At 39.7% G+C, this 15,066-nt stretch overlaps 1 protein-coding gene across 1 annotated transcript; it reads left to right on the top strand.

The window, feature by feature from the left end:
• Window positions 1–754: 754 nt before the first annotated feature.
• NFKBIA (NFKB inhibitor alpha) lies at window positions 755–5,985 on the top strand. Its single transcript, XM_058162264.1, has 6 exons — window positions 755–1,096; window positions 2,233–2,341; window positions 3,156–3,366; window positions 3,841–3,929; window positions 4,039–4,299; window positions 5,086–5,985. The coding sequence occupies exons 1-6, from the start codon at window positions 843–845 to the stop codon at window positions 5,131–5,133; spliced, it is 972 nt and encodes a 323-aa protein (XP_058018247.1). The 5' UTR covers window positions 755–842; the 3' UTR covers window positions 5,134–5,985.
• The last annotated feature ends 9,081 nt before the right edge of the window (window positions 5,986–15,066 follow it).

Here is a 15,066-nt window from a genome sequence, read left to right as displayed (position 1 = left end):
AATCCACGTTCTTCTTGTTTCATTTTATAGGGCAAAATAATACGAAGTTTGGGGCAAGTTCTGGAAACAATTGCAGGAAATTAGCTTTCTGCCTGCCTTGCAGCTACCGTTAAAAGGAATCCGCGAAAATCAGGCAACTTTCAAACGTGAGGTAAAATTGCTCTGGGCAAACGTTAAGAAAATCTGGGATCGTAAAAGAGAATAGTGATTTCCGTTACCAAGGAAAAGTGGAGGTGCTGCCCCAAATTTACAGTTTAAGTTTCCCCTTCAAGAACGGCTTTGCAATGCCAAAGGAGTTTCCCCACTCTCTGCGAGATATCATAGACCCAGCATCTTTTCCAAACCGAAAAGAAATTACAATCAAATGAGGGGATTCCCAAAGAGGGGCGTTTTGAGGAATTGCAAGTTTTTGCCTACCCTCACCTCAATCCGTGCAAATCCGCAAGGGATCGCACAGAGGGAAGGCAAGAAAGCGCAAAGGCACGGAGAAGCCTTAAATCCTTGATCTCGTCGAACTGTACAGTCAACAGAACTTTCCCTTCTGTAGAAAAAAAGGGGGGAAAAAATTCCTGAGAATGACTGAAGGAGGGAATTCCTCAGCCAGGGCACCCTTTGCTCCGCCAAAGCAGCCTTTTCAAGCAGGACCAGACTAGTTTTGAAACCTCGCCTTCCACTTGGCTGGGAAATTCCCAGCCGCCCAAGGCTCCGCCCCGCAGAAAAAATCCCCTTTGCCGAAGCTCTATAGGCAAGCGCTGTCTCCGCCCGCCAGAAGTTTGCAACTAGTTGAAACGCAGAGTACGAGCGTCGAAACTTCAGCGTTTTGCGCGCACTCGGCCAAAGTCATGCTGAGTCCCAGTACTTTGGATTACCCGATGGATTTTACGATGGACGTGGACCCTCGGGAAGTGTTGAAGAAGGACAGGCAGCTCAGCCTGATCCAGGACGACCGACACGACAGCGGCTTAGGCTCGATGAAAGACGACGAGTACGAAAACCTCGTCCGGGAATTGGAAGATATTCGAATCCAGCCTGTGGAAGCCGACCCGGGTAATTTAGCCCAGGCTTGGAAACAGCAAGTGACTGAAGATGGAGACACGTAAGTCTTGGGATGCGGGTTGCAAAGGCGGGCGGGGGTAGGTGGAAAGCGAGAGAAAGCTCTTCTCTCGGTTCGCGTTGTTGGATTGCGTGCATAGTGCAGAAAGTGCGATCCGTAGATGTCACACTTGACGTTCGCAAACCTAAACCTGGCTGGGGGACGGAATGGGAGGGGAGGGGGAGAAAGTGAAGTGGAAAGCGGCGTAAAGATGTACTTCTGAGTGGCCGTGGACGAGATTCTGCCGCGAGTTAAAAGTGGTTCCACGTTGCCTTTCGGTATTTCTTTGATCTTCCTCGCCGCCCCCACTTCAGAATTCAAAGTTCATTTTAAAAATATAGCCGGGGGTGGAGGTAAAATTACCAAGGAAAGGCTGGGCGAGGGGATTGAGTTAGATTTGTAAACCATGGGCAACAGTTGGGCGATCGTAGATAAAATGGGTTTAAGTACTTGGGTTTAAGTATGTATATAGACCGTAGTGAGAAACGGCTGTTGGTGTCATTGGTTCAAAATTAGTGCTGGTTGTTTCGGAAGACAGGCATCTGAGTATTTGAGCGCCGGGGCCTTCAATTTAAAAAAATAATAATTCAAACCTAGGTTGACATCCGAGCCGTGTAAGTCTGAATCACCTTTTGGGTTTCCTGTCCTGATTGAGAAAAAGGAGTTGGAATTTCCGCGTTGATCCTTGGAAACGAAGGAAGCGGACGGGCGTTGGGAAGAATAATTCCTTTGATGCCCCCTCCTTTTTTTTTTTGTGTTACCTAAAAAAAAAGTCCCGGGTTTTTTTGCAAACCTGGGTTTTCCCCTCCCACGTCGCTTGCTTGTACTTGGCCGGGGGCCAGGTTGTGGAACTTGGTGTACTAGCGGTGAGAGGGAGGAGCCTTCACAAGGCGCCGGGCGGGGTGCTGGGTGAAGTGCGCTGGAAAGTCCCTGGCGCCTTGCCCAGAACACTCCGCTTCTCCACGGAAAATACCAGGCTGCAGCAGTGCGCGGCCCTGAAAACCCCAGCCTTTCGAAATCGCCTTCTTTCCCCCTATGACTCCAGCAGGCGCGTTGCCCACGTGATAAACAGAACGAACTTAATCCTGGAATTTTTTGGCTCATCATCGGGTTTTCCCCACTGTTTTTTCCTATTGCAGATTTCTCCATCTGGCTATTATTCATGAAGAAAAATCCTTAAGTTTGGAAATCGTTCACCAAGCAGGACGGGATGCAGCTTTCTTAAATTTCCAGAACAATCTCAACCAGGTACTTTCTTTGTTTGCATTTTCATTTTTGCTTGACCTGCAAAGGGTCAGATGGGGTGCTATAGGCAAACATGGAGACAGTTTCAAATAAACTTTTCAAACAATAGGTGAAAGAAAGGGTACAGTAAGAGAAAATCACAAAACAATATAATTACAATATAAAGAGCAATTATTTTGTATAAACTTGTTTGCCCATTGCCAACAATAATTTATGTTAAGAATATTTAAGGATTCTTAGATTTCATTAGCCTGAGTTTGATGTGGCTTTCCATGGTTGGTGGCAAAAATGGTTATTGGCCTGAGGGTCCAGTTTAGCTTGCATACTAGGGTCATATTTTCAGAAACATTTGGAAAGAAAGGTTTTCTTTCTTTCAACTGATGTGGCTTAGCATGTTGAGTGATCCCAGCCAATTCTCAAAATACTGGAAAATTCCATGACAAAAAAGGAAAAAAAGCATTGAGAAATATTTTAGGTTCCTTTTCTCACCCATGCAAGCTCACTGGAAGTCTTTAGCCAATCACTGTTTTCTAGCTTAAGCTGTTTAACAAAATTTTCTGACAAAAAGTGCGACAGTAACATACACGCTGCCTTCACTTCCTGGAGAAAAGGCAGTCTGTAAATCTAATGACTAAAATAAAGTTGCAGTTTTTTTAAAAGACTTACTGAAAACAGCTGATCCTCAACGTGTGTGTATGTGTGTATGACAGAGAGAAGGATTCACTAACTGAAATAAATGAAGGATTGTATGGCAATAGCAAAGAGATTGTGTTGTTTTTCTAGCAGGTCGCCTTACTTTGTCACTTACCTTTTGTAGACGCCACTTCATTTGGCAGCGATCACAGATCAGCCTGAAATTGCTGAGTCTCTTCTGAAAGCAGGCTGTGATGCAGAAATCAGAGACTTCCAAGGAAACACACCACTGCACATTGCTTGTGAAAAAGGGTCCCTCAGAGGAGTTAATGTTCTTATACAGTATTGCCAGAAGTCCCAGCTCCATTCTCTCCTACAGGCAGCAAACTACAACGGTAAGTGGAAACATTGGCTGGATGGCTCACAATGGCATTGCTGACCTTGGCATCATACTGTTGCCTTTTGATTTGCAGTGTTGGCTTGCATTCTCTTTGAAAGTTGTTGTGACAAGTATCTGTAAAGTAAGAAATGCATAGTTTCCCTTGCCTCTGTACAGTGGCATTCCCCAAAAAGAGTTCCCTTCAGATTGTTGAGATCACAGCCTGCTTTTGAAAATTCTGAGAATTCCCCTTTGGGACAGGTTTATGTAAAGCATTAGATGCACACAAGAAAGTTTTCTTTCTTGGAATAATAGTATTCAAAGAATAATTGATAATTAAGCCCAACATAAAACTACTTCATTTAGACAACCTATGATAAATAACGAATAGTTTATAATATGTATGATTTTCAAAATTACAACCAATACCTTGGAGCAATTCCTTATCACAGGAAATAATGTTTTTCTCTCACTTGTGCTTATTTAACAGGTCACACGTGTCTCCACCTGGCTTCTACTCAAGGATACCTGGCCATTGTAGAACGTCTTCTGTCCTTGGGAGCAGATGTTAATGCTCAGGTAGGTTTCTATCTGGGGAAAATAAGCAGACCATCTCATTATTTTGAAAGCAATTCTGATGCCTTTTCCATTGCTAACCAAATGTTCCCTTTTGTTTTTCACTAAACAGGAGCCATGCAATGGTAGAACCGCCTTGCATTTGGCTGTAGATTTGCAGAATGAAGGACTGGTCTCCCTTTTGTTGAAGCATGGAGCAGATGTGAACAAAGTAACCTACCAGGGCTATTCTCCATACCAGCTCACATGGGGAAGAAATAACTCCTTCATACAGGAACAGTTGAGACAATTTACCACACTGGATTTGCAGATGCTACCAGAAAGTGAAGATGAAGAAAGCTGTGACTCAGAATTGGAATATACGGAAGATGAAGTAAGTTGTTGTTCTTTCTGTACAGCTAGAATTCCCCAATAATTTTCACATATTTTTCTATGAGGCAAGAAGTATGAAAATGCATAGATTATAATTGCCTTCGGTTCCTTAAATCAATTTAATTACAATTTAATTAATTTATTTACAATCATCTGTAAAGTAAACCTTTGGATACAGAAAGATGTAGAAAATTTTTGACTCAGTGCAGTTGCATCAAGTAAATTGCTCTACTAAATTGCTTTTTTAAATGTACATAAATAAAATGTTGCCAAAAATATTTTGCACGTTATACTATATAGCTAGTGACAACGCAAAAGGTACTGATAACACAGATTATGATGCATGCATGCACACAAACAAACAAACAAACACACAAAGGGTCCTATGATCACATTTTGGGCACTTGGCAACCTGGCCGAATTTAAGGCCAGCAAACTACCCATTGCAGACAATGGGTTTGCTTAACAACTGCTGCAAAACAGGTAATAAAATCAGGCGCAGACACATGATTACTTGCTTCATGATCAACACAGCAACTGTTAATTCCAGGCTCAATTACTGTTGTAAGTTGAGGACTCCAAAAGCTGAGATCAGAGCTTCTTAATCATTGTTATCCTTAAATTTTAGAAAATCACATTGATGCAAAATGTGGTGCTAACTTGTGTACATTCAGTGAAAGTTAATGGTGTGTTGGTTTGTGCATTTTGGAAGAAGCATTTACTAGAAATACAGACCCATCATTAAAGGAACCCATAAACTGATTTTTTAAAAATTTCCCTTGTCTAGCTTCTCTATGATGACTGCATTATTGGCGGACGGCATGTGTCTTGTTAGAGGAGGAGAATTGTTGAAAGACTGCAACTACAACCGTGCGAACAGTTACAGAACTACAACAGTCACCCCGTAAAAATCAACATTGTGAAAACAGCAAGATGCCAAAAGTGGTTGTGTTCAGATATCCGTGTGTGACATTGGTGTAGTAGATATCAACATGGTCTCAGAAGAAGAACTGAGAACTGTAGAGTACCTGTGTGTTCACTGTACACTCTACAACAGGACTGGCTAGATCCATCATCTCTTGTGACTTTTTGGAAGACATTCCATAGGTTTCTGCTTGACTGATAACCTGTTCCAAGGACTGAGGATAGGAACTCTCGTTATGCTTAGAAGAAGAATTTTGGCAATCCTCAGACTGATTGGTTGACCATTTACTAGAAGGATAGGAATGACATACAGCAGGGGTATCAAATTCAAGGCCTGCAAACTGGATCTGGCCCGTGGGGTGCTTAAATCTGGCCCAGGGGGCCGGCCTGGAAATAGCAAAGGACCAGCCCATGGTGCCTCTGGCAGCCAAAATGAGGTTTTGGGGGGGCCATGCGCGGCCTGCTTTTGGCTTTGGACGTCCTCCTGGAACAGTTTGCAGGCCAAAATGTGCCCCATTTTGGCGGGCAAATTGCTGCAGGTGTCCATCCCATTTTCCACCCCTCCCCCCGCACGGGCGGCCCACAGAGGAGAACTACAATGCTGATCCGGCCCTCGAAGAAATCCAGTTTGACACTCCTGATGTACCGGCTCTCTATTGCAAGCCCTATAATTTGTAATATGTATATCATGTATACTTTGTACATTTTGTGAATAGTTTTCTTACTTGTGAGATGTATATTTATTAAAAAAAATGAAAAATCACCTGGCTCTGGTGAAATGGTTCTTTTGCTGAAAAAAAATTCATTTCAAATGAAATCAAGCAGCTAATGAAACTCAATTCATTTTTGTATACTATTTCCCTATAGAAGATTTTTAAAAAGGTAAACGAATCCCTGCAGATTTTACTGCATTGCAGGCTATAGGGGCACTGCTCATCTCCATTTCAAGGATACTGAAACAGGGCTGTCTGAAAACATTTCCTCACTCATGTGGCTAGCATGATATCACAAGCACTGTTACCTTCCTGCCAAAGTGATATCTATCTATTCACATTGGCATGCTTTCAAATTGCTAGATTGTCAGGAGCTGAGGCGAGGAATGGAACTCACCCCTTTGTCTGGTGCTTGGGTCTCAAACCCAGGCTGCCAGCTTTCCAAATGACAAGCCCAGCGTCTTAACCTCTCTGCACTATGCCACCCTCTCCCTACAGAAGGGAGTCAATTAATTCCAAGTAGAGATTGTAGGAGGGACCAATCACTATGAATGCAGGTCATTTTTCACTTATGTGATTAAAGTTATGACAGATTCCCCCAACTTGGCTACTTACTACCCAGTTCAAATGGCAGCCAACCGTCCCAGGTCACATGATGGGTGTTCAGCAACTGGCCTGCATTTATAGCAATTTCCAGTTTCCTGCAGTCACATTACTATTTTACAACATTTTTGTGGAAAACGGGCATTTCTAGTTTTCGACAAAAGCAGCCCATAATGAATAATGGGGTCACTTTAATGATCACCACAAAAAAAGGATAAAATCAGGTGGAGTTAACGCACTTTCAATTAACACCACTTAACGACCATAATGGGCAGGCTCCATTATAGTTTAAGTCAAACATAACCTGTAGTCGTCACTTAATGACTCATTTTGGACGCTTGCATTTATGGCTGTTTGCGATGTCCTGTGGTCACATGACCACAATTTTCAGTGCTTTGGCAATTTTTGGCATTTACTTCCGATTTTCAGCAACAAAGGTCATTGGTGAAAATGGGTTCACTTAATGACCACAAAAAGATACAATGTGGTCACGTGACCCACTTAAAGCACCATGGCATAGAACTAATTCTACGCTCAGTTAAGCTCATATGTCAAAGATTACCTGTATACAATCATCTCTTCACTTCCTAGCAAAACTTAGGCAGCTTAAAAATAAGTTATTCAAAAAAAATAAAGAACACAAAAATAAGACATCCTAGATCTGAATGAATAAAATAATGTATATTGAGACCACTCAGAGTTCCCTTGAAAATACTTTCCTTATAATTATTATTTCAAATAATACAAATTATTACTTGCTCTTACCCCATGTTGTATTAAGAATTCTGAGTATTTTTCCAATAATGTTTTAGATTATTACTCCTTTATAAGAAATATGCTTCTGCTTTAGTACAATTGGCGGAGATGTTTAAGTTTGATGGATGAAAAATACGTTTGGTTCAGTTGATCAGCCTTCATGTATTGATTTATATACATAGCTTTTTAAGTAAATGTTTCTTGATGTTTTCTATGTAAGGTATCATCAGAGAATGAGTACTTTCTGCTCAGTTTTTGAGTTTATTTAATGTTGCCACAACTGTCGGAGACAACTGAATAACACCTACAATAATATGGTCAGATCAGAACCTCTGCTCTGACCATACAATAAATTCAATTTTCAATGAATGGCATTCCAGAATTTCTGATGGCCTTAGTAGTTAATGGGCAGTTTTCTTAAGAGCCCCAGAGGATGGAAATGGGAAGGAATGTTTACTAGTTCTATAACTAAGAGGAGACCCCACTCCCATCGTGCCTTCTGAATGATGCTTCATGTCATGGAACAGATCAGATTGATGGAAAATTAATAATTTAAGGAACAGGCTAGATTTAAAAAATAATTGTTCACCAGCAATATCCTGCTGATTCAGGCATAGAAGATTTGATTTGATCATGTTCAAATTTCATGTTGCCATCTAGAGTAGCCCAAAGATGCTTTTTCAAGAGGCAACTGAGGACACAGATAAATCTCCAAGTGCTTCAACGACGCTCTAAAAGGATGCAAATGACCAGCTGTCTGCAAGGAATATAAATCCTTCCATTCCCCACTATCCTGTCAGAGCTGAAGAAGCTTCTTGGATAAGAAGCGAAACGTCTTCAAAGAAAGAACAAGAAAGTCCAGTTGCCTCCTGAAAAAGCACCTTTGGGACAACCATGACCCGGATGACTGAGAATCTCTACAGACTTTTACCTGTACAGATGTATTAACAAGAATACATGTTGCAATAGTGTGAAATATATAATCCTAGGAGGTGAATTGTTGGCTTCTGGTTGTACTCAGACCTTGTTTTTCTTGCAGATTTTCAGCTTAGGAAACATCAAAAGTAGGTTCCCTACCCATAGCATTATGATCCAACTAAAATTTATGACAACTTTTCAAAGGCAACCCAGCAGTAGTTCTGTTGAGACATAATGAAAAGAGTACATTGTAGTGGCTGGGTCATTTTTAGGAAAAAGTACAACAATCACACTAACTTAAACTGCAGAAACATATTTAACCTCCTCTTAAACAGGGGTCTCCAACCTTGGCAACTTTAAGACTTGTGGACTTCAACTCCCAGAATTCTGGGAATTTTGGGAGTTGAAGTCCTCAAGTCTTAAAGTTGCCAAGGTTGGAGACCCCTGCTCTAAAACCAGGATATACACCTTCAGGGCTGAATCTGCACAGCTGAGTCTATTGCTCCCTGATTTGCATGTGACTGATCAAGTTCACTAATACTGTATATATAAAAATGTTTGCACATTATACAGGTCATAGTGAACGACAAAACACAAGCTGGCTGAATATAGCGTGTGAATGAAATAATAATACTCATGTAGCTCTTTAGGCTAAGCAACCAAGCTGACTGTGATACTTATATCCAATCATGATAGCTGAAAATGTAAATGATTTGCAAGACTCTCAGGCACTGAGAATCAAGAGATGGGGGGAGGGGATTGGACTACAATTAAATATAAAGGACCAAACTAATGACAAAGGTGGAACTAATGAAAAGATGGATAGCTTCTGTCTTTTAAGATCAACTATTAATAGTAAAGGAACTAGCAGTCAAGAACTACACCGCAGATTGGCACTTAGTAGTTTAGCATGAAAGGCTTTGAAAAAGAGAAATCCTTACAAAAATCAGAATCCAGCAGGGAATTTTTTTTCCTGTGACTCTCTAAGGAAATGAAAGATAAATTTTGAAAAACCAAGTTAGAAAAACTATTGATGTTTCACTCACTCTGGTGTTGAAAAAAACTGTTGAGATTACCATAGATAGCTGAGAAAACAAATAAATGGATCATAGAGCAAATCAATTTAGTTCTCACTCAAAGCACAAATGATCAAGCTCACATTATCAATCCATCCATTAATGCATGGATGCATTATGCAAAGATCTAATTTCCTTGAGAAATCCATAATGTTGGGAAAGGTGGAAAGAAAGAGAAAAAGAGAAAAAAGAGGATTTTTTTGGGGGGCCTCTGGTGGCTCAACAGACCGCCTGCTGTTACCACATGCCTCCCACCGACCTGTACGCTCTCACAGAGAGGGACTTCTCCGGGTGCCCTCCGCCAAGCAATGTCGGCTGGTGGCCCCCAGGGGAAGGTCCTTCTCTGTGGGGCTCCCACACTCTGGAACGAGCTTCCCCCGGGTCTACGCCAAATACCTGACCTTCGGACCTTCCGTCGTGAACTGAAGACGTATCTTTTCATTCGCGCGGGGCTGGCTTGAATTTTAACAATTTTAAATTTTCTATTAATAATTTTAAATGGGGTTTTAGTTTATTACATATTTTAACTTTTTAGGCTAATTATAAAATAAGTTTTTTAATTCGTATTTTAAATTGTATATTGTATTACCTGTTTTTATTTTTGCCTGTACACCGCCCTGAGTCCTTCGGGAGAAGGGCGGTATAAAAATCAAATAAATAAATAATAAAATAATAATAAATAATGCAGTCTGTTATTAACAGCAGCTGCTTGCAATTACTGCAAGTTCAAGTCCCACCAGGCCCAAGGTTGACTCAGCCTTCCATCCTTTATAAGGTAGGTAAAATGAGGACCCAGATTGTTGGGGGCAATAAATTGACTTTGTATATAATATACAAATGGATGAAGACTATTGCTTGACATAGTGTAAGCCATTCTGAGTCTTTGGATAAGGGCGGGATATAAATGCAAATTAAAAAAAAGGATGACCAGCAACAAGGTAGATGGACTTGATTACAGCAGTAATGGGTACGCTGTTAGGAGACCTCAAGAGTTTGATACGGACAGATCATCCTGAAGAAGATCTGTCTACATCAGGAGTGTCAAACTCGTGTCATCATAGCAGCATCTCATAACGTATCACAACTTTTTCCCCTTTGCTAAACCGGGAATGGCCAGTGTGTGACACATCTGGCCCATGGGTCGCAAGTTTGACACCCCAATCTACATGATCACTTAGAGTCTTCAACCTCCCATCTGTATGCGGATTTATCATTGTCTCAAATGAGACCAATCACTGTTGTGTCATCTGCAAACTTCAATAGTTTAACAGATGGATTGTTAGAGATGCAGTCATTGCTTTACAGAGAGAAGAGAAGTGGGGAGAGCACACAGCCTCGGATGGCCCTGTGCTAATTGTACAGGTATCTGATGTGATTCTGCTTAGCTTCACCTGCTGCTTCCTGTTTGTTAGGAAGCTTATGATCCACTTACAAGTGTGTTCAGGTACCAGTAGCTGGTTTAGCTTAGTTAGAAGAGTGTCTGGAATGATGGTATTGAATGCTGAACTAAGGTCTACAAAGAGGACCCTTGTGTAGGTCTTTGGAGATTCAAGATGTTTTAGGATGTAATGCAGACATGCAGCAAATTAAGACTGCTTTGAGTCACTCTATGTTATCAATAAGCTACTTGCAGTTAGTACTAATAACCAATTCCACTAGTTTACCTTTTATGCCACACATTTTGCGCAATATGTTTAACTTTCTTACGAATTACGGTATATATTCAACTTTCTTAAATTGCTATAGAATTTCCCTGTTCACTTCAATGATGGATCCTTCTCTATGTAGGATGAACAGATGGAGAGTTTAGATCTTATTAATCTCTTGGTTTCTTTCACTACACAGTATCATTGCTACTTTTATAAAAAATATAATCAGGGTTTCTAGCTAGTACGTTTTTTCAAATGAATGTTAATCCAAAACCATAATCCGTACAAGGGATACATTTGCCTTGTATTGCCTTTTTATAGTTCTGAGTAAGGTTCTTGAACCTTAGCCATCATAGCTTGAAAGAAGGAAACTCAAATCGGGAGATATAGCAAGTCCTTGCTGCCTTGTATTCGAAGTTGCTTCTTTGGAAATTATTATAGATAGTGTCATACTGAGTCAGGGTTATTCCCATTCCTTCCATGCATTTGTCAGCATGATCAAAGGTCATGCTTTAAAACTTCCTGGTAGTATGAAAAAAATTCTGGTATTCATAATGTAGTCTTTCATATGTCCCTTTCATACACAGTTTCTGTATAACTTAAGATGCAAATTCCAAGATGTAAGGGATAGAAATTTGTTTTAAAAAACTATTTTTATATATTATCAAAAATTGAGATTCATCTGCAGACAGTATCTCTTCTTTCATAATGAAATGAAAATGAGCTATTTTGAAAATTATCCAAACACCACAAAAGCAATTCAAGGAGTACCTGAAATTTTTTAATGATTTCATAAACTCCTGCATGAGCAATATTAAGAATGAAGGCACTTAAAGATTTGGATTCTGAATTATTTCTTCATTCTACTTCTGAATAACCTTTTTCATAGTCATTAATTATCTCAAAATAGCTTTCAGCTATGATAAAGCACCTAATAAGCAAACACAGATTATTTGTTCGGGGCACCTTTGCCTTATATGATTGTCTTGATTTGATAGGGAAGCTTTTAAAATAATTTGAAATAAGTTATCACTATTCAAAGAAGAAAGAACACTAGTTTTGGTCCAGCTGCCCTCCTCTTAGAACAGGTATAAAGCCAACTACTGTATATTAAAATTCCTAGCATGGTCATCATTGACCATGCTGGCTCCACTGCTGGAAACTTTAGTTCAACAGAGCTGGACTCACATAGGTTCTCCATATATAAATCACTAGAGAAATAGATTCAGAGTAACACATTGCTGTTCCCACAACATTGTTCTCAGTGATAGTCCCACATGGGGGATGATTGTGTGGTAACAAGCCTAGTAATGAGGGCTAGTGAGTAATTTCAAAGCTGGGTTAAAACAATCAGGCATTGTTTGGGGACTCATTATGGACAAGAGGAATGACCCTCTGAAAACAATTGCCTTTTATTTAGGGGTGGTGGTGTGTGAATTAGTTGATGGACTTAGTCTGTCCCTGTTCTTTCTCCTTTCATACAGATTTACATAGTTTAAGATTATAAAAGTCTCATGTTTCTCCCCATTGAAAGTAGGTGTCCCACAGGGTTAATATGAATTCCACTTAATGTTTTTGGACCTTCTGCCACTTATTTTATCTCCTGTGTCTGTCAGAATCACATAGCTACTGAATAAACTCCGTCTTCAATAGGCCATGTCGTCTTCTCCCAGGTTATAGACTCAGTTCTTTACACTAGTAGCACATGATCAAAGACAATCTAGTACATTGGAGAACAGCCATTTTTAACTGTAGTGGCAAAGGAAGCTGGATGGATGGCATTTATAAATTTTAACTAAAGCCAACAAAAAGAAAAGGAAAAATCCATAGAGACCAAACAAGAGCTTTTGCTACCAGAAATGCAAGAGAGATATTATCTATTCCTCTTCCATTGAATGAAAGCTGAGTGGGTTAGAACTGTGGACAATGCAGAGAAACTAAGTGTTCCTAGAAAAGAGTGTTCTTAGAAAAATCCCATTTTTTGAGAGTTGTTCTAGAACTGTGATTCAGTAATAGTAAGAGAAGAATAATCTTCCAATCAACTTATCTTACCTATTCATATAAACATGTTTGATTGGAAGGCTTACTATAGCCCTAGCTGAGTTGGCTTCATAAGATTTGTTTAGGTCCCAAAAGATGATTGATTAGAAAATTCATAGAATATGCTAATCTCCCTTTGGCCTGATTAAAGACCTAGTCATAACTAAATTCATCTGTGCTTCTTCTTAATACAAATGTGGAGGAGAGAAAAGATTTTGGTGCAAGTCTTTCCCAACCCAATGTCTTCCTAGTATCTTTGTTTATATTTTGTATAATTCCAGCCAGGATATCCATAATGATAGCAACTGGGAGTTATATTCAACCCATTTGAGTAGCTGGTTGGGAAGACTATTTTAGAAAATAATAATAATAATAATAATAATAATAATAATAATAATAATAATAATAATAATAATAATAATAATAATAATAATAATAGTAGTAGTAGTAGTAGTAGTAGTAGTAGTAGTAGTAGTAGTAGTAGTAGTAGTATGGAGTTTAACTCCTAGAATTCTGCAGACCATCTTGTCTTTGACAATCCCAGCCACAGTTCTGGTGAAACATCAGGAAAACTGTTGTCTAGAGATCATGATCACTAAACTTTGAAGCCCATGCTACCTACTCCGTAGAATTCTTTACCCCACATGAAGTTAGAGTGACAGCTTGTTATTGTATTGTTGATGACTTTATCAAGGTGTAGCTCCTCCTCATGTAGTGGTAACTGGGACTGGAATTTCTGTCACCAAGCAATGTGATTGCTAACACTCTGTAAAATAGACTCAGGATTCAGAAGGATCTTGACAGACTTAAACATTGTGCCCTATTCAACAAAATGCAGTTTAGTGGTGAGAAAAGAAGGAGGAGGAGGAGAAGGAGAAGAAGGAGAAGGAGAAGGAAGAAGAAGAAGAAGAAGAAGAAGAAGAAGAAGAAGAAGAAGAAGAAGAAGAAGAAGAAGAAGAAGAAGAAGAAGAAGAAGAAGAAGAAGAAGAAGAAGAAAATTGTGGCATTTTCCATTCCTACTAGAACCTGAAAATGCATGATTTATAATTGCCATGACTGAAGTGGGCCCAAAAGTCCCATCAATATGGAAAGTAGAACAGGAAGTAGGCAGATATAATCAGCTGCTTAAGATATGGGGAAATCCCCTTGGTCATCTGCTCAAGGTTCAGACTGATAAATGATCTTATCCAACTGTAGCCATGCTTGCTCTATGGCAGGGCTATGTGGTATCCATTCAGACAACCCAGATTCAGCGTTGCAGACATAGGCAGTAGGGGTCATGAGTTTCCTGTCCAATGACAGCAGCATTTTGTCCCTGCATGGTTTCTCTCCATGATAAGAAAACATGTGGAATTATTCCCACAAAGTGTGAAAGTTTTGGAAAGGGTGGGTTGGCTCTGTACCTGCATGGATACGGAGAATCTTATTTGGACCTTGACTTACCAGTCTATGAATCTTAAGGCTAACTAATGCCTTCCTGTCTCTCCATGATCATTCAAAATCTCACTTCCATCTGTTATCAGAGAAACTTTAAAAATACACTTGTTCATGCACACATACACCCAAACACAAACCAATATCTGTTCTAAATAAAATGAAAGTACTGTAAAAACACTTTTTTTAGAGGTGTCAACATGGTGAATATTCATTCATTGATTCATTGTATATAAATTCCATTTTTTTAACCATATTATGTTTCTTCATTGTTTAACAGCCTGTTATTTAACTAATGCATCTTAGAAAAATGTAGCCTCCTATTTTCAAGAACAATACCATGAATAAAAATGTTTCAGATGCCAAATGGAGCCTGGTGACAGTAGGGGAAACAAGTGAAGTATATAGCAAAATCATGGAGTGGCAGGACATTTTTTTCCAATCCAAATTGGCAATGCTTCGACTGCTGTGCAATTTTATTCAAAGCTGAAAAAAGAGAAATAATTTATGGTTGGCAGTGGGTATTGGTTATAGTTGAGGAAAGTGGGAGTTGAACCCAATTACAAGGGAGCTGAAGGCTATAGTAAGGGAAATTATGAGCTGAATACAAGTAATGTGGAAATTTGACTCAGCAAATCCCCCAAACTATTCTGCA

The sequence above is a fragment of the Ahaetulla prasina genome, chromosome 1 (genome assembly GCF_028640845.1).
Source record: "Ahaetulla prasina isolate Xishuangbanna chromosome 1, ASM2864084v1, whole genome shotgun sequence".
Classification (NCBI taxonomy): Eukaryota; Metazoa; Chordata; class Lepidosauria; order Squamata; family Colubridae; genus Ahaetulla; species Ahaetulla prasina.
Note: the sequence above shows the minus strand (reverse complement) of the source record. Positions and strands in the feature narration are given on the sequence as shown.